The sequence below is a fragment of the Pocillopora damicornis genome, chromosome 5, assembly GCF_964200805.1.
Source record: "Pocillopora damicornis chromosome 5, jaPocDami1.2, whole genome shotgun sequence".
NCBI classification, from domain to species: domain Eukaryota; kingdom Metazoa; phylum Cnidaria; class Anthozoa; order Scleractinia; family Pocilloporidae; genus Pocillopora; species Pocillopora damicornis.
In genome coordinates, this window is record NC_142674.1 from 13,648,264 (window position 1) to 13,667,524 (window position 19,261).

Genomic DNA, 19,261 nt, shown 5'->3' on the forward strand with positions numbered 1-19,261 from the left:
TCAGAGGAGAGATAAATCGGGGAGATATATGCCATGGTCAGTCAATCTGGATTGAAACACTTCAGCAATTCAGCAGTACAGTGGATCAGAACATTGATAACAGAGGCACTTAAAACTTATCCTTCTGTTGCATCTTGAAATGATCGAATCAGTTAAAAAATATTGCCACCAGTGTATTTTATAACAGCGAAACATCGACAAATCCTAACTGACTCCTTTGTTATCATGATGACAAACTCGAAGGTTCCCCTTGACAAGCACGCAGTTCTAAACAGACCGATAAAGCATGCGTCAAAGACGCGGCCAGCCATAGCTTCGTCCGTAAGTGTGAAAAGTTGAGAGTGTGGATATCTCATTTGGTGATATACATGAAGATGCCATTTCATAGATGCGACCGGCGCTTAAGACTGATGACGTCATCCAAAAGCTTAATGAGGATACGGAATGGTTTCAATCTCAACTGACTTGGTAATCAATAAAAAGTCGTAAGATAAGCCTCTAATCTTTTTATTGCAGATATTAAATAGAGTGTTTTACATTATGTTAAATACAACTTGTTGTGTTTGGATAGCGTACAAAATTAAACGCTCATCCGTGCTCTCATTTCGCCCGGTTTTTAAACAAGCACTCCATTTACCATAGCAAAACAGTATGAACCCTTTGCATGGCGTTTTCTTTCTCATACGAATCCAAAGCACTTAATTTGAATTAACTCCCACTCTATTAAGACGGTTCTCTCCGTTTATGACAAAAGCATTTAATACTAGCAGCAAAACGGTAAATGTCAATAACAATGCTCTCGCTTGTTTTCAAATAAAGGTAACTTGAAAGTTAAACAAATCACTAGAAGTGATGCAATATGGAACTTAAAGAAGATACTTCATTAAGTGATAATGCTAGTTAATACCACACGACTAATTCATTACCAAACTACAAAATTTTACCAAATTTCATATCGCCGTTAGGAGATCTCTTACTAGGTCTGCCACAAACAAATTTAGTAAATGGTTTCACAATAAAACAATGAAAAGCTCGCCAAGTACATCTATCGGCATAAACGAGCCGTTTTTCAAGTAGGTTGTTTTTTGCTTGTTTCTTTCTTTCTCTTCTGATTTAATCTATTACAGAAGTTTAATTCATATCTATCCAATATTCCTTATTCTGACACCGATTAAATTATTTATTATAGGCATTCTTTAAGAATTAATTAATTAGTTTCTTGTACTTTTATTATTATCATTTTGTCAATCAAGGACAAAGGTTTCACATGTTCTTCCAATAATTATAGGGAGAGAAATTTAACCAACACAAACCTACACTTAGTTTAGCACCGAGAAGTGACGATTATGTACCCTAACGACGGTCACTGGCCCATTTTCCCAATCTCTTAGCTGAGGTCTTCTTTGCAACTTCCTCACTTGGTCCTGCATCTTCATCTCCGAGATCTTCAACCCTGGAGTATTTTGCCTTGTCATAAGCACCCATGTCAAGAAGTTCCAAATATGTCTTAAAAGAAAGTAACAAACGAGGGTTACACATTAGCCGCATAGCGTTACAACAAAGTAAAGTCAAGCTGAAAAGTGTGATCACTTCCCCGGCATACTGAGAATCTCTTTGGGTTAAAGTCGCGGATATACTAAGTGCGTTTCTTATTTCCCCTCTGAAAATAGAGAAGTTGCAAGTAGGTGGGTAGAACTGAGCAGATTTATGCCCTAGGGACGATCACAACCGCCGTAAATATCAGAGGCAGCCAACAAGTGGAAATGCTTGTAAATGGCCAGACGGGCTGGAAAATGTCTCTTATCAGAATTATGAATGGTTTCAGCCGAAGCCCTTATGGAGCGAGTGGAAATAAAGCCAAAGCTACCAAGTATTGTTCCTAACACATGGGGCAAGGTAAGAAGTTTGAAAAGTTTTCGAGTCTTTAAAATGCATAAAAATATTGGGAAGTTGTCAATTCTAGTAACGAACCTCTTCACGAATGTATGTGTCCATTCTTCGTCGCAGGTTTTCAAAAGGAGGACGGAAGTCAGGGTTACGATTCCAGCACCTTTTCATGATATCATACCTGAAATTTAACAATGATGGTCTACTCTTAACTACCTTTTTATGGATTGTGCAAAGAATACCAAAAAGGTCCTCCTACAGGAACCTTTTTTTATTGAAAATAGTGTAGGCAATAGTTCAGGTTTGTCCTTTTATTGAAAATAGTGTAGGCAATAGTTCAGGTTTGTCCTTTTATTGAAAATAGTGTAGGCAATAGTTCAGGTTTGTCCTTTTATTGAAAATAGTGTAGGCAATAGTTCAGGTTTGTCCTTTTATTGAAAATAGTGTAGGCAATAGTTCAGGTTTGTCCTTTTATTGAAAATAGTGTAGGCAATGGTTCAAGTTTGTTGTGAGACGTCGAACATATCGCACTCCTTCACTCGCTCTGATTTTTTTCAAATACATTTTGATGTCATAATTGTCCAAGCCGTATCTCAGCTGAATGCGGTATGTTCCTGGTTCACATTCACATAACGGAAAGTTACTGATATGATTGTAGTCCAATTGCTTTATTGCAAAGATTTCGGCAATGAGAACGATAAATGTGTCGTCTTGGATCTTAGGTTATTTTAGGAACACGTTAGTATTATGCTAAAAAAGTGCAACTCACAGTTTGTTATCAACATGATCGGGCTTTGGCATCTGATATCCCTTTGTGACCTCTGCAACCACCATGCCTTCGGACCATCTGTCGTACGGAATTCCTCCTGTCAATGCACAAGGACAAGTGCATGTCGCATTTCCAATTATATCAACCCTAAAGTAACCGACAGTTCTCGGTGACACTGTCTCAAGGTTACACAATGTGATCGGAAACCATGATCATGGTCAAGTGTGACACGACAAGAGGTCATGGGTTCAAATCCCGTAGAGGTCCGATTTTTTTTTTCAGGCCTTATTTTCACTACTGCTTAAGTAGTGTTCATTACTGCGAAGATCACTTTCATTCACGTATTTATCCGCAGTTCAAACATATGACTTTCATATATATTTAGCCGTTTAAAAATAGCATTACTTCTATATAGCGCTTGGACATTGCTGTTCTAAGCGTTAAATGTATTGATTGAACATAGCTTGGCTTACCAAGGGTAACTATCTCATACAGGACGATTCCATAGGACCACCTGACGAGAGCATATCAGAAATATTCTATAGTTAATCGCTGAGTGAATTTTAGACGTGAAATAATAGAGAAAAATCCAAAGGTAATCAGTTCGTTAAGTTGGTGGATTAATATGCATATCTATACATACACATCACTCAAGGTGGAAAGTCCAGCAAGTTCTCCCAGCAGAATCTCTGGTGCAGTCCATTTGATTGGCAAACATCCCTGGAAAACAACCAATAAACGTTTGCCTTACAAAACTTATGTCCCTTTTTTTCAAAGCCATCTTTAAAAAAATATGAAGCTACATAACGTAAACATGTTAAAATGTGAAAAGAAAGCTGCATTTGTCGTTCCCTTATAAGTCAATCCAATGTTAGCCTTCGTAAAGTTGTCACGGAAAACAGAAAACGTAACTCCTTTCACAGGGCTTTCTACAAAAAACGCTAGTGAAATTGACATATCCTGATACCCAGGCCAGGGTACTTATTCTGTTAATTTCTAACTCTGCTTTCTTTTGCTTTTTTCTTGTAAGTAAAAGTGAGCTATGAAACCCTGTTGGTGGTCGAGGTACATTTACTTTATGCAGAGAATATGTTGACACTTCCAACTTTTTTCCAGAAAACACCGCACTAAAGCAACCAAAAAAGTTTTTTCTACCTTTTTTGCATTTCCATGGCCATACTTGAAACTTTGATATGCCATACCAAAGTCCGTCACTTTGCAAACATAGTTGTTATCGAGGAGAATGTTTCGAGCCGCCAGGTCACGATGGATGATCTATCAGAAGATGAGGAGCCGGAATATAAGAGTTAAGAAAAGGTAGGTTTATATAATACAGCTGTGAATTAAACGTCTGGGTATGTTAGAACAATAAAGGGGCTGAAACTAAGGCAGCTTTATATAATGATTTAATGCTGACAAAACTAAGATTTCTTCTTCCTTTATCAAAAAACAAATTTGACTTTTTTACAAGAGCGAAATTAACGATAATGATAACAATGATAACGATTATAGTAATAATTATGCTGATAATCATAATAATTATGATAATAAAATAAAATTTAGAAATGGTAAGCCAACGGAGGACCCGTTGTGTTCCAAGAAAGAAAAAGACGAGATGGTTTTCTCTTTACCTCTGTTTTCTTCTACAGATTTTTAGGGAGTTCCATTTTTCCCTTTGATTTGTTTTTTTTTAAGTGTCGCAATAAGGTTTTATATAAATATATATATTCATATATGTATGTATGTATGTAGCGCAGATTATTTATACGACGCGCCACTAGCCAAAATGAACCATCAGCGCATACTCGATCTTTGACAGCTGCATGAGTTTGTCTTTTCTTTTTTTAGCCTAATACCATACCAGGTAATAAGAGCCAGGATTTTTTGAGGCTCGGCAACCGAATTATTATGAACCTTACTCTCGTCTCTTGGCTCATTTTGTTGACATCTGCAGTGACCTGCTAATGTCAACAAAAAGTATTATGGCAAAAAAAAACTCAGAGATTTCTCTAATGTAAAAGCACTCAAAAATGTTGGCCAAAATCTGAGCTATTGAAAAATGAAAAGTTTAAATCTCTGAAAGATTTTATCTGAGTTAGAATTGACACGTGACAGGTATTCCACTTACACCTCGCGTTCCAAGGAACACCATACCGGCGGCGATTTGTTTGGCAAACAGCACAAGATCGTAGTTGGTCAAATTCTGAGCTCTTCCCTCACCAAGATAATACCGATCCCTCACTCCTCGGCATTTTCTCAGGTAACCAAGTAGGTCACCACATGGCAAGTACTCCATGATGAGTATGGGATGAACTTAAGTGGCGTTAAAAAAGAGAAAAAGCAAATAAATCCTATGTCAAGGCTTCTTACCGTATATCAAAGATAAAATTCCTGATGGCTCTCTTCATAAAGCAGTTTAGCTTACACGAAGGACTCATTCTTTTAGGATCTACTTTCATCAGAATTTACTTTCAAATATTTGCTACAGGTTAAAGGGAGAAATTAATAATGGTAATTGAACTGAGTGGAGTGCAATTTCGGCTGAAATCATACGCGTGATTTCAAAATTGAACGAGCGCGCAGCGCGAGTTCAATTTGAAATCACAAGTATGATTTCAGACCAAAATTGCACAACACAGAGTTCAATTACCACTTTATTACATCCATTTTGAAATCGCCCAAATACAGGACTTCAAATATTTTGTTACTACAATACTGAGCCAGTTTCAAATTAAATTAATCCACTTTTTGGGAGGAAAAAAAAAGAGTTTTGGAAACAAAAGTTGCAAAATTTGCCACATGACACTTCATGTCTTTCATCTTCCTGCAATTGGATCGGTTACTTTAAACAAGCCTTGAAGTCTGATTAGTTGTTTTGTTTTTAGTGTAGCCTCCTCATAAAGCAAAAAAATGGTGCAATTTGTGAATAAATCGCACCAATTAGAGCTAATCAGATTACAGGGACCACCAGTGATTTCAAAATGGGTGTAATAAAGCTGGTTAGCTCCGTTCACGAGATTTCAAGCTATCCGACCGAGACCTTAATGAACTCTCGTTGGATACATGCTTTCGAAGAAAAACAGTCTATTTGCCAAACCGAAAAAAGACAAACTTGGCTCCATTAACATCCCAGTTACGGAACTCATGTTAGGAGGTCCTAAGAGGGTTCATTCAGCATTTGTAGTATCGTTAATAAAATATACCTAGAAAAGATGTTATACGCTTAGTACTTACTTTGTGTCGTAACGCAGCCCATGAACTTTACAATGTTTGGCGGAACGTTTTCACCGATAAGTTTACCCAGCTCAATTTCTCTCATCAAACATTTCCTTCCATCCTCTCCAGCAGTGGCTAAAACAAAAGTATACATTAATGGAGACACGTTCTGATTAATACATTTGTTCTATGCAAGTTCAAGCCAGAAAGAATCCGGTTGAGCTACAAACCTTACTTCTTCTTATTACCATTTGAATGATAATTTTCGAAGATAGCAGATTGCCCAACTCACCTCTCCCCCAAGCTAGCAGATTGCCCAACTCACCCCCCCCCCACCCCTAGTGACCTATGCCATACCTGTGACCTTTTATATTTCTTGATGGAAACAAGAACTATTGCAGCATTACTGCAATGCCAGGATCACTTTTATTGCCAAACTGGTTGATTATCTTGTATGTTTGTTTGTCCTCCCTCCCCCCACCCCCGCCTTTTGTTTCTTTTTTCCTGCGCGTAACCTTGAGTGAAGAAGAGGAAGGTGTGCGTTGGTCAAGAAGTAATTTTGGACCACCTTTGCCCCTCCCCCCCCCCCTGCCTCTTTCCAAATAAAACATTTCTATAACCACCCCTGAGATCAACATATGTTGAGAACAAGAACAAATCAAGAACAAATCGAAGGAGACTTACGCGTGAAACATTTAGCGGCTACTGTTCGATTTCCAGGTTGTCCATTTGGCGAACTCAGGAGAGCTCTCCACACGGCTCCAAACGCCCCTCGTCCAATGACGTCTTGAAGCAGTACACGGTTCACCGCAACCTCCCACTCATCTACCTCTGCATTCAATGGCTCCATTTGAATTGCCTCCTCTTGGTCAGGACTAAATATTGGAAATTAACATTGTATACTTTGTATACTTTCAGGTTCAAAACAAAGAAAAGTGATAAAAAGAAAAGAGAGATCAGAAGGAAAAAAATTGATTGGGGAGATAATCTCTCTTGCCGATAGTGGGAAATCAATGTTTTTACTAAACCAGAAGCATAAATTATTACAAAACATGTCAGTAATTATTGTTATTTGAATACACTTTGTCGATCGGATGAAGTTCAACAATAGCTTCGTCGTTTGTTAAAATTAAACAAGAAACAGTTGGTTTTAAAATCAGAAAATTTTACGTGCATTTCAACGCATAAATCTATAAATTAATCAAACCGAGAATAGGTAGAAGATACTATTGAAATAAAAAAAAAATTAAACAAACGAACTAATGAAGCCGATTCTAACAGCGCTTGATGAATGTTAATAATGCATCATAAACACGATAAATGTAAAGTCACTGCGATATGATTTTTGTCATCGTCATCATGCAAGGTGGTGACCCATGAGGAAGGTAATGCCGGGTGTTTTTTTTTTGATGAATTTGATGAATAAAAGGTGAAATAGTTGACTTACAGAGCCATAGCTGCAATTCCAAATAACGAAATGAAGGAGATAAAGAAGATAAAAGTTTGTATTAATTTATCAAATCGAATATTCTTAAAGAATTTTTCTGTAATGGCACTAATATTAAATTTGCATAAATTAGGAGGGACGTGCTAAGTGCTGAATTTAGAATTATTATCAAACACCGTTAACAGTAATGGAAATTATAATGATGATACCATATACAGACGTGAAAAAAATCTACAATTAGCATTTTTTTGGCCGCACGCGAGTAATTCTTATAAAAATATTTCTACTCTAAGACTCTTAGCTTAGTGTCCCATCATTCCCCTTCCCCCCAGTAGACATGCAAAATAAGTTTAAATATTTCCTTCTTTTACTTTCAGACAAAGAAATCTGAAATAACAAAGAAAAATGGACGTCACCTGTCCTTCGACGCTTGCAGAAATACCAGGCAAGCGAAATGACAATCGCTGCCGCCACTGATCCACCAATGTAATACCACAAAGTGTTGAAACTTTGCACTTGCTTTGCTAATTGTGTAAGATAGATAAATGACCATTAGACAAATCTCGACGGTAGTAAAAGTACTAATAAACTTCAAGTTCTTCGAAATAGCTTTGGAATAGCTTGGCACATTATTTAACCTGTGATTGACACCTGCTCTTAAAAACGAAAGACCTGAATTTCATAGAGCGATGCAAGGAAATTTTATGTAAATGGGTCAGGTGACCCATATTTGTTTCGTATTTAATTAAAAAATAGTTTTAATCTATTTGGAAATGTATTTTTTAATCGGTAAAGTTGTATGTTTTTTTTAAGACACAACGGTAACACCAGCTTACCTTTGACGTTTATTTTTACAAAGGAACGGGCAACAAAACCGAGCTTGTTACGTGCCTCACAAGAATACACACCACTGTCCTCCTTCACAACTCCAGTTATAGCAAATGTACTCTTTTCGTCATCGAATCGTGTATCAATCTTTGCCCTTTCGGGTGGTGAGTCTCCATCTTTTTTCCAAGTTACATTTATTGTTTCTTCGTTGACGTTGCAGGTCAATGTGAGGTTGTCTCCTGCTGTGAGTGCCGGATAATGACCTGGAACAATTTGAGCTAAGGCTTTTCCTACGTTAAGAAAAAAGCAATTGATTAAAATCATGGTCCACGTTCGTCACTTTCCTCGTCAGCATCATTTCAGTGTCAGCGTCATGTCATCGTCATCGCCATGGTTATCGTCGGCGTCGTCTTCACGGTCAGCGTCATTATCATCATTATCGTCATTAACATTAAACTTACCGTAAACACGCAGAGTTGCAGAGGAACTAGTTGTATTTGCTTTATTTTTCGCTTCACACTTGTAAGTCCCTTCCATCCCTTTTTTAACGCTTAAAAGTTTCAGGAATGATTCTCCTTCGTAACTGTATTGATTGATACCAGATGGCAGGTCAGCATTATTAAAAACCCAGACTAATGTTGGTGTTGGCACACCTGAGGCTCGACAACTAAAGTTCACAGAGTTTCCTTCGGTAACAGACTGGTTTATCGGAGGCTCTATAATCTGTGGAGATACTTCAATTTAAAAAAATCCAAAGTTAATAAGGTTTGTGTAGTCCAGTTTAACTCCATTTATCCAATCCTTGATAAAACGACGAAACAACAACAACGACAAAAAATCAAAACAAAAAACGCGATGTTCAAGTCTATTTTTGACCAACGTCAATTTTTTCGAAGGTTTTCGTCGCTTTCAGCATAAAAAGATATCGTTTGCCCTGAAGTTGTCCTAGTTGTACCAATAAAATTAATCCTTTTCTTGATGGTTGTTGAGTGTGATGTTAAAAAAAACATATGTTCAATGACAATCAGTTTCCTTTTTTTAGCAGTATATATTGAATTGGAAAAGTTATTAGGCTATGATGATCAAAACAATGTAAAACATTTGTATTCTGAAATCGGAAAAAAAAAAAAAGGAAATCTGTCATTTGACGTTTCCAAATTGTCCGTTTTAATATGAGTTCACGGATAAAAATGTTAAAGTGGACCCCAGAATTTGCAATTCCTTAATAGCAGAAGGTGTTTTAAATTAATTCTTTGGTCACGGATTCACCTTCAATAACAATCTGGGTGTGTGTAAGTCAGAATCAACTGTACGTGATCAGGTACCCTTTTCTAGAAGAAAAGGGTACTAATGTTGGTAATTTGAAGCAAGTTATATGAATGTTCATTTAAAATCTCTTTCCAACTTCAATCCTTAATATTTAGGTAATGATTCACTCAAAGCCTAGTTGATGAAGTACCTTTAACACTAACGAAAATGTATCATAAGATCATGACTCCTTAGTTCCTTGTTCATCGATATTTTTAAAGGAAAAGGATGAAAAGCGAAAGAAAAAAATAGGTCTATTTAAATTTGGCTTAAGCTTAAAAACAAACGCTTTGTTAAGTTACAAGTTTGATAAATGCCATAAACTACAATATAGAGTTTACCAGTGACATCGATCCAGAAGGAAGAGTTTGCTTTTCCATAATCATTTTCAGCAGTACATTCATAATAGCCTTTATCTTCAAACGTCACTTGTCCAATAACTAAGGTGTTGTTTTTATTAAGTAGCACTCCATCCTTGGTCCAGTTGACATATACTTGTGGGTCACCTCTCAAATAACACTCTTTTTCAAATGTGGAGTTCAATGCAATGGTGAGATTTCTAAACTCGTCACTAACACGGGGTGGAACTGCAAAGTAAGCATATAAATACAAATTGCAAAATTAGAAGTCACCCAACGCCCCCCTCCTCTCCCCCCCCTCTCCCCCCTCTTCCCCCCCTCCCCACCCACAAAAAGAAAAACAATAAATTTAAACAAATTAACAACTAGCAATTTAAAAAGAAGAAAACGATGAACTATTTTTGGATCGTATCAAACAAATTCTTCCAAAAACCATGTTAGTCAGGCTATATTACTAGCTTAGCCATGAAACCATAATATTTTTAGAGCAGGAACAAAAGAACAAGTGTAAAGACTTTCCAGTTCTTCGCAATAAATAACTAATCAAGTTGTGTAAAGAATTACTGTACACTTGACGAACACACCCTTTACAGAAATGTCAATGTCTTTGGTGTCAAAGCCTGCTACATTCTCTGCCTTACAAGTGTACCACCCTTCATCCTCCTTTGTTATCTCAGAAAAGAAGAGAGACAAACTCTGTCCTTGCAATGTATTATTCTTGAGCCATGTGATCTGAGGTTCAGGCCGACCCTCCACAACTTTGCACGTCAAGTTCACACTGTTCCCTTCTATGATGAGATTGCTTGCTCCAGAAATATCCACTTTTGGTCGAACTAGGAGGTAAATAAATAACATGTCCTTGGAAAATCGGAGGTATTCCAATATCATTTACACAGAACACATTAAACGCCATAACTTAACATAATGAACATTTGATAATGACACTTGCGCTTCGTATTGAGGTCTACATACTCCTATTATCTCGGACCAGTTTACGAAAGACAGAAGGCGCAGCCATGGAGAGTATGGTCTACCCTGTTATTGCTATAGTCTTTTAGGAGCATTCGATAACCTTATCACCCTATAATCTTGGTTCGCGAAAACGCTGATAGTTTGCTACAGCATTTGAAGAACCGAAAGCATTCCATTCACTTCACTGATGTTATAAATAGTAACAAGTCACTCGCCATCCATGGGCCTGCATCTTTAAAACAAGAGTCCGAGGTCTAAAAGATTCCCCGTGAGTAATGCGAAGTTTACATCAGCGGAACATGCAGTCCCATGCAAGTAATGGTTAAACGAGTGATATGGCAGATCGAGAAACGACATGCTTAGACAAAGGCCTCTGCAGTTTCAGAAGACACCTGGAAACCACCATTTCTGGACTGAAGTAGAGTACATTGATTGTGATCCTATTATTATACACGCAGGGTAAAAGAGGCCATCCACGTAAGATTTCGCATGTTACAACATAAATTGAACATTGGGGTAGACATCCCGGAAACATGGATGCGGACCACAAGAAACAAAGAACATAATAACTTTGCGACAGTGGACTCAGAAAGAACATTTAGTCAAAGTGTGGCAATCGAGGCCTGTGTGGGATTCTAGCCAATCACAGTCAAACAGAGTGTTCATAAGGTCATGCATATCTACCGACCTTATAACACGAAGAAGACACAATATGCAGTCAAAAAGTCACAATCCACATCCAAAGTAACTTAATGGCGAGATAAACGATTATAATGCATTCAGAAATTGAATTCGTCACCATGACCAACTGAAGTCGTTTTAAGCACATTACCAGCTTGAAAAGAAACTATAAGCTTCATCAAAGGGCACTTACTCTGAGTTCTGACGAGGATACTACATTGTTAATAAATAACTTAAGTATAATTTCTTTTAACAGGACACCCTACTCTAAAACAACCGTAATCAACAAACATATCCACGATAAAATGTCGCCTCGCATGGCTGCGGATATGAACAGCGAAAAGGTTTTGAAACTGAGTAAATTAAATTCATTACATTTGAAGAACTGACTTTATGACTTTCTATATATTATCTCATTGGTCACTCACTTGTAACTGTCACTACTATGTTTTTATCTCTGCTTGTGACCCTCTGTGGTCCTTTACTTTGTTTCATGGTACAGGTGAATGTTCCATTGTCTTCAGGCTTTACAAAACCAATACGCAGGCTGCCGTTGGATACTTGGGTGAATCGTTTCGGGTCTAAGGACTTTCCTCCTTTCTTACTCCAAGAAATCTGTGGACTCGGTGTTCCATCAGCACTACAGCTTATAATGCCAGACGTGTACGCAATAAAGATTTGTTGGTCCAACGTCTTTTGAGTAAATCTTGCTGTTGAAAGCAGTAATGAAAAGCACCAATATCATAGCTATACTGTTGAAAATTCAGAAGTGTACTTGTCTTACATGGCATTGTCCTGCATGTTAAGCCTATTTCTACAAGATAAAAAGATGCGTTTTCATACCATTAATGTAGACAATGTAATATCGAACATATTCCAATCTCTGGCATTCATATATTCCTCCATCAGATAGCTGCACGTCATCAATGAACAGATCGCCATTTTCTTCAGCTCTGATCCTTTCAGAAGTAGAGTTTGTTATTTCAAGCTTTTGCCTATTAATGAACCACCTAGCATGAGTGGTTTTATTGTGTATAGAACAGTGAAGCTTTTCTCTGCTACCAATATCAAAATAGAGTTCATATCTTTTCAACACTGTCTGGTTTTCTGCAAAAAAAATAGTTCAGTTTAGATGATTTTATCAAAATAAATCAAATTTTTTGTACTTAACACTACAAGAAGAGATAGAAAAGTTGAATATATTAACCTGTGCTAAAGCTTAAATTGAGAAATGTTTTTAACAATGTCGTATTTTAAACTTAGTTATAATACTCCAAACAAAATCACGTTAGCCATTAGGTAACCCTTAACTGAAGTCAGGTGATCTTATGAGCAGTCATTTCACCCTCATGAAAGTCATGTACACCCTAGCTAACATCATTTCACCTCAAGACCAAGTTGAATCATCTATAAGGAGGGTAAGTTCTTAAAGAAACTGTGGCGTCGCGTCGGTGGGGGAGTATAACACCCGCCATGAAGAAGGGCTAACGCTCGAAATTTAGCTTTGAAACTCTTTACGGGGGCAAATTTACATTATCAACTCGGTTGATAAAATCAAAATCATCTAAGTCATTTTAAGTCGACTCATGTTACCCTTAAACCAAGTCATGTCACCCTTAACCCTAACCCTCTACTTTAGAAGGTCAGTGGGAAGAAGAAAGACAATCACGAAAATCAGAATAACTAATCAGACCTAAAAATTTAGTTGCTTACTTGGTTGACACAACGCTTGAGAACCCTTGTCATCCGCTTGACATTGAGGTGGAATGTTTAACTTTCCATCGATGCGATCGCATGATGCAAGTTCAAACTCCTCTCCAGCGCAAGAGACATCGGACATTGCAAAAGGTATTCCCTCAGCCTTTATGTCTGACCCAATAAATTCTGCTAAAGCCTCTTCAAAGCCAAGTTGACGACAAATAACTTTGACATCATTAAAGTCCCATTCATTCCTACATATCTTTGCCCATTTCCCCTTGTAAAACACTTCCACTCTTCCTCCATACTCCACATTTGCGCCATTCAAGCGAACAGGAACTTATGGAATTACAAAAATTTTAATCCATTAAGATGGAAAATACTGGTTATCAAGAATCAAGAATGCCTTTAAATCACGAAAGGATAAATAGTTCATGCCAGTCTAAGTGTTTAGTTTTAAGGGAAATTCTAGATGTAAATTAATCAGTATTCGTACGTTGGATTTATCGTTCTTTGTCCGATGTAGTTCACGACATTTACATAGTTTCCTTGCAGCGATGTTTTACGACGAACCTCTTTTACATTGCTTCTTGACTGTGCTTTAAATTGTGAAACAAGATTTTTATTAAAAAAATGTTGGAACATTCAAGACGTGTCTTCTTAGCCTAAAAGCGTTTACTTTCGGCGAACACAATAGGGTGATTTACATTTTAAATTAGAACGTCATTTTTAAAGCATTTCTCATGCAATTATCAAGAAAAAGGCATTTAGTTAAGTATAAGTAGGGTGAAAATTGTAAAATTCCTTAGTTTCACGAAAGAGGGAGAAAAAAGGAAACTAGAGGGATGTTAAAGTTTTAAGGAAACTTAGTGAAGGGTTTGGAGGTTGTGAAGTTCATGAAACCGAAATGCATAACCGCGCAGTTAGGTTCTTCTTTCGGCAGCAATTCAACTGTAATCGCCTCAGGGCGTAAACAAACCCGCCAGATTTTTAGCGATACATACCTTTTTAGAACCTAAAGATACCCGAAGGTGAGCAATCATTGATCTCGGGAAAGTTTTAATCACCGGAGTGTGAGTAAATCTATCAAGTTACCATCTTTGGAGATCATGCGGATATTAAATGAGTGCAATTCATTATTACCTTTGCAAATTTGTTGTTTATTTTCCAAGTTGTTTTGACATCTGGTCGGAATGGTACAGTTGTAGTCGGTGGACATCTCTGAAGCATTGCCACGTTCTGCGTACCATGTGTAATTAGCAAAGACGCCGTTGTCATAATAGCCCATGGCTATGCAGGTTGAATTTTCATCTGCTTCATCCCATTGACTGGTACAAAGCTTTTGCCAACTGCTGTTTGAGAATATCTTCATTGTACCGACAGATGGGTTCTTCTCTGTTTCAAATCGCAGGGGAAATTCTTCAAATATTAAAAAAAAACAATAGATGAATAAGGATAATAGTAAACAACGTGGACTAATTAAGCTTAGGTAAATTCTTGTGTCGATGATGTCGCCATATAGTTACCTAGTAACAGTAGTCCTTGCATTGCTGAAAGATTTCTTTTCAGTTTATAGTGGAAGAATTTCCTGTTTAGCTAAAATGATTTTCTTTGTTAGCTGGTCAATGCCAAAACTGAGGCCCTCGCATTGTCAAACATATTTCTTGTCAGTAGATGATAGTTAGCTTTACCGGCTTGACTAGAAAGGTATTGCTCACGGGCAACGAAAAGAAATTCGTAATCGCCATTATGCATATAGTGTAGACTTCTTACAGAGTGACCACAAATATCAGCGAAAACTTGTGCCAAGAATTTATTACCTATTGTAGTACAAATGATAATGGAGATTTGTGTTGTTTCTTTAAGGAAAAGCATGGTGAATTCCGTACAGGTACAGAGTTTGTGCATTCATGAAGGATTTCTGACTTATAATGAACTCCTGACTTTTGATAATTTGAGCATTTCATATACTTTTCCTGGATGATTATGTGATTAAAACTCAGAAGTTCCATTCATTTGTTCTTATTCTAACTTTTATTCCTGTGTTTGTTCTTTTTTGTTTCAACAAAGAAGTTTTCATCCACTGAAATCAGAAAAGCTGCAATTTGTATGTTACCTTCTTGGCAAACTGACATGTTGCTACATTCTCTCAGCAGTGCTCCAGTCCCATCGCAGTGTTTCCCACCATATGCTGGTTCTGGATTGGCGCATTCTCTCTGTCTGGTTTGTATACCACCAACTGGCTTGGTACAGATACTCCAGGAGTTCCACTCACTCCAGCCACCATCCACTAACAAAGTTTTAAACAAAAACATTTGATAAACAACCATAGACGACATGTTTGGATCATTAACCCGAGTAAGACAGTGGTGCAGTCTCTATTTCTACCTTTCTCTATAATTACTTCGAATGCTCAAGTTAACATTTGGTTACGGTAAACTCATTAATTTGGTATTTGGCGCGATGCCGAAGGGTTTCCTATGAACTTATCGAGACACACTTCTGAGAGCAAAAACATAACTCGAGAGTGGTATTGGTGAGGGCCAGTGGGTTGGTGTCCAAGCGAGCAAGATGAACGTGAAACACTGGGAAGGTGTCCGACATGGATGGGTTGACGGCTTCGTCTTGACATGGGTTCTGGATAGATTGTCTGCTAAATTCAAGAGAGAACCTTTTCTATACACAATAGTAAAATTGTAACGCTTTAGGAAAAGCAACATCTTTTGCAGACACTTAGGTGCTAAGGCGAGGTCCTTCTTGAAGATTGACTGAAAGAGTTGGTGGTCTGTATAGACTCTGTTGGATTTTCCTAAAAGCAATTCCTCGAATGTGTTGAGGGCTTCAACAATAGCCAGGTATAGCACTCTTCGGTAGTGATTCGGCCTTTTGCCGTACGCAATGGGTCGTAGAGAAGACTCGTCAAGGGCGCTGCTACTGTAAGGTTTGATGGTTTGTAAGAGGGCAGCGCCTTGGCCATAGTCTGAGGCGTCCATTTGAAGGATCAGTGGCGCAGTTACGTCAAAGTATGTCAGGCATGCTGCAGAGGTGGCTAGGGCTTTTGCTGAATCAAAGGCTTCCTGGTGCCTTGTTGACCACAGTAATGGCATGTCCTCTTTGGTGAGGTTGTATTGAAGTTGGGTGACGCTGCTAAGGTCGGAACAGAATTTGGCCAGGTAATTAATATCCCGTAGGAATCGGCGCACTGCTTGCTTTTCGGTTGGAGTGGGCATGTTGATCATAGCTTTAACTGTGACAGGGTTGGGCTGGAGGCCATCGGTAGTGGTAACATGGCTCATGAAAGTGGCTTTGCAAATAAGGAATTTCATTGTGTTGACATTTACCTTGACATGACGTTGTTCAAATCCCTCAAGCACGGCGATAATGCTGCGGTCGTGGTCGATTCTGGCTTCCATGTTATTGACGCTGCAGCCAGGGATTAAGATGCCGTAAGTAATACTGCAGCTTAGGAGGCCATCAAGCACCATATGAATTTGGCACTGCCGTTCTTTTGATGCAGAGGATATGACTAATGGTAGCCTAGTCCATCTGTAGCGACCCCATGGTGTGAACATTGTGGTAATCAGAGATGATCTTAAGGACAAGGGGATGGTTTGCCTCTTTACATCTATTCCTTCCATGCAGCTAGTGGATGTTTTCTTCCAAGGTGGAGATGATGTACTTTGGACATCGAATGGCTTTATTGAGGGTCTAAGAAAATTCTAAGCAGCTCCGTATTTTTCCCGGTTTGGTTGGGATTGGTTTTGGCTCTCGGTTGAGATACCCTTACTAGCTGGCCAGTGGTTTCATACGCATCCAGGGCCGCTTTGATGCATCCAGCTTTGAAATGGGTTCACATTGAATGGGGGCATGGATGGGTTTGACATCTGGATCCAAGTCGAGATCGACGGGTAGGCTGAGGAATCCCAGACCTTGAAAGAGCGAGGTTCAGTTCTTGGAAATGAGTTCCAGAGTTCAAGTGCTTAGTGTAGGCCAGACTCGCATTGACGTATCCGGGGGTGGTAAAGGGGGCCCAGCTGCTGATTCCTGATGGCTGTCAGGTTCAGTCAGCAGTGGCTGGGGAGGGTTACTTATGGAGCATTTCCTCATGTAGTCTGCATGCATAGTCAGCACATCAAGTGCTATGCTTGCCTCTGTACTGAGTAAGGCTAATTGGTCAGTGAAAATGACTAGGAAGGTGAGGTTACTCGTGAATTTACCTTTACTGGCTTGGAGGGTAAGTTGGCCAATGGATCTGGTTGTTGGACTGTCATAGGGTGGTATCACAGTTTCGGATGGTAGAATCTTGGCCCAGGATATGCTGGAAAAGTAGCAGGATAGAAGAGTGTTGCAAGAGGCTGCGGAATCTATTTGGAAAAGAATTTGCGCTCTGCAGTTTGAGACTGGTTCCTCCAAAAGAAGCCAGGCGAAATGGCCTTTCCCAGAGGGTGGGGCCGTTGTAGGGACGCCAGTGTTAGGGGATTACCCGCTTAAGATGGTGAAGCAGTTCTAATACTGTATGCCTTCCACGGGAAGGGTGTAGGAGTGCTCTTCTTGTTCCACCAATCTCATGTATTCCCGTCTGGGACCCGGTGGGGTAGGTGTATGGGAGGCAGGTCCAGAGGCTCCTTTCTTTTGGCAACCTGTTGACAGAGGCCTGCAAAGTGATCAGTTTTGTGACAACATCTGCAAGTGTGGCCTGAAGCTGGGCATATGTCGCGGTAGTGTTGCTGCATGCTGCCACATAAAAAGCAATATCTGTCAAGGAACGTTCCAGGTCTTGATCTGCCCGGAGGTTTTTTGACCAATTTGTGCGCTGTCGTGGAAGTGGGAGAGTGAACTTGTTCTTCTGTGGTGGAATTAGCCAAAAGCTTGTTTGTATGTTGTGCCGCCTCAAACGATATAATTTGACTCACCACGAACGCCGGGGTGAAAGGGGGATCCTCCGGTTTCCGTTGGCCATCTCTGTAAAATATATCTTTTCGGAAGCGACTGAAGGATTCATTGTTGGTGAAGGTTTGAGATGTTGCCGAAGAAGCTATTCAATGGTTGAATGGCAGTTGTATCTACGAGAAGCTGGCTCGCTGTAAAAAACGGTCCTGACACCATGTTAAGCAGTATACTTTTCTAGATTGAAGAAGAATAAGCACATGCGCAGCCATGATGAACTAATTTATTCACACCCCAAGCACGCGTTGATACGGGAACTTTTGAATGTGGTGTAATTATGCGCGAGTAATGAAACGGTAACATGACATATTCTCTGACTCTAAAAAATCTGGCTTTAACAGCGGAAGCAGAACAAAAAGCATAAGACACAAAGGGCGTAGACACACTTTAAAATATAGGCTTTAAGCCAAAGAAAAGGAGACAAATGAAACATTCCTAAAATATCTCTCAAATTCATCCCAACACCCGTGACAAGCGAATGTAAAATTAGACAACAACTCTGGCAAGATTTTGAATAATTTGCAATTTGCAAGACGAGTGCACCTCCAAAACATCTTTCACGGACAAAACAAAGAAGCACATCCGTTTCATATTAAATCCAACTCGATGCCACCGGTTCAGCCTTCTATTGCCCATGAGAGCGACTAAGAAAATGTCAAAACATAACTTGCAGAGATTACTGTAACTAAGCCAAAAAATAAATTGTCATGCAATGAGGTTATGGCTTTAAAAGAGTTGAGAAACAATTCTGTTTTAAACCTCAAAAAAGCAAACAAAGATACAACAGTCATCATGAATACAACTACAACTACAACCTTTCAGAGCGCCGATGGTGAAAAACACGCAGAAAAGGGTTAGTGAGATCATTGACCGAATGCGTCAGGGCAAACACATCGATGACATGACGAACAAATGGCTTTCACAAACTCCTAATCCGCTTAGAATACCAATATTCTATAAGCTCACGATAATACACATGCCTATACTGGTCGGTAGACCTTTAATCTCAGGATGCGACGGCCCCACCGAAAAAAAACCATCTTTTGTGCAGACACTGCCCCAGACTATGGCGCAATTGCAACAATCCTATATGAAGGATGCCACTGCTTTTCACAATTTCATAGAAAAAACAAAGGTAGGCAAAGATAC

General features: G+C 38.9%; 1 protein-coding gene across 1 annotated transcript; it reads right to left on the minus strand.

The window, feature by feature from the left end:
- Positions 1 to 491: 491 nt before the first annotated feature.
- LOC149045437 (fibroblast growth factor receptor 1-like) lies at positions 492 to 15,300 on the minus strand. The gene is made up of 19 exons (XM_089205906.1): positions 15,282 to 15,300; positions 14,309 to 14,584; positions 13,181 to 13,504; positions 12,311 to 12,574; positions 11,896 to 12,177; positions 10,399 to 10,647; positions 9,797 to 10,042; positions 8,609 to 8,881; positions 8,137 to 8,437; positions 7,717 to 7,827; positions 6,557 to 6,747; positions 5,891 to 6,007; positions 4,785 to 4,969; positions 3,812 to 3,931; positions 3,300 to 3,376; positions 3,130 to 3,170; positions 2,657 to 2,753; positions 1,972 to 2,068; positions 492 to 1,506 (listed from the first exon to the last, which is right to left on the minus strand). The coding sequence occupies exons 1-19, from the start codon at positions 15,298 to 15,300 to the stop codon at positions 1,354 to 1,356; spliced, it is 3,423 nt and encodes a 1,140-aa protein (XP_089062032.1). The 3' UTR covers positions 492 to 1,353.
- Positions 15,301 to 19,261: the final 3,961 nt, after the last annotated feature.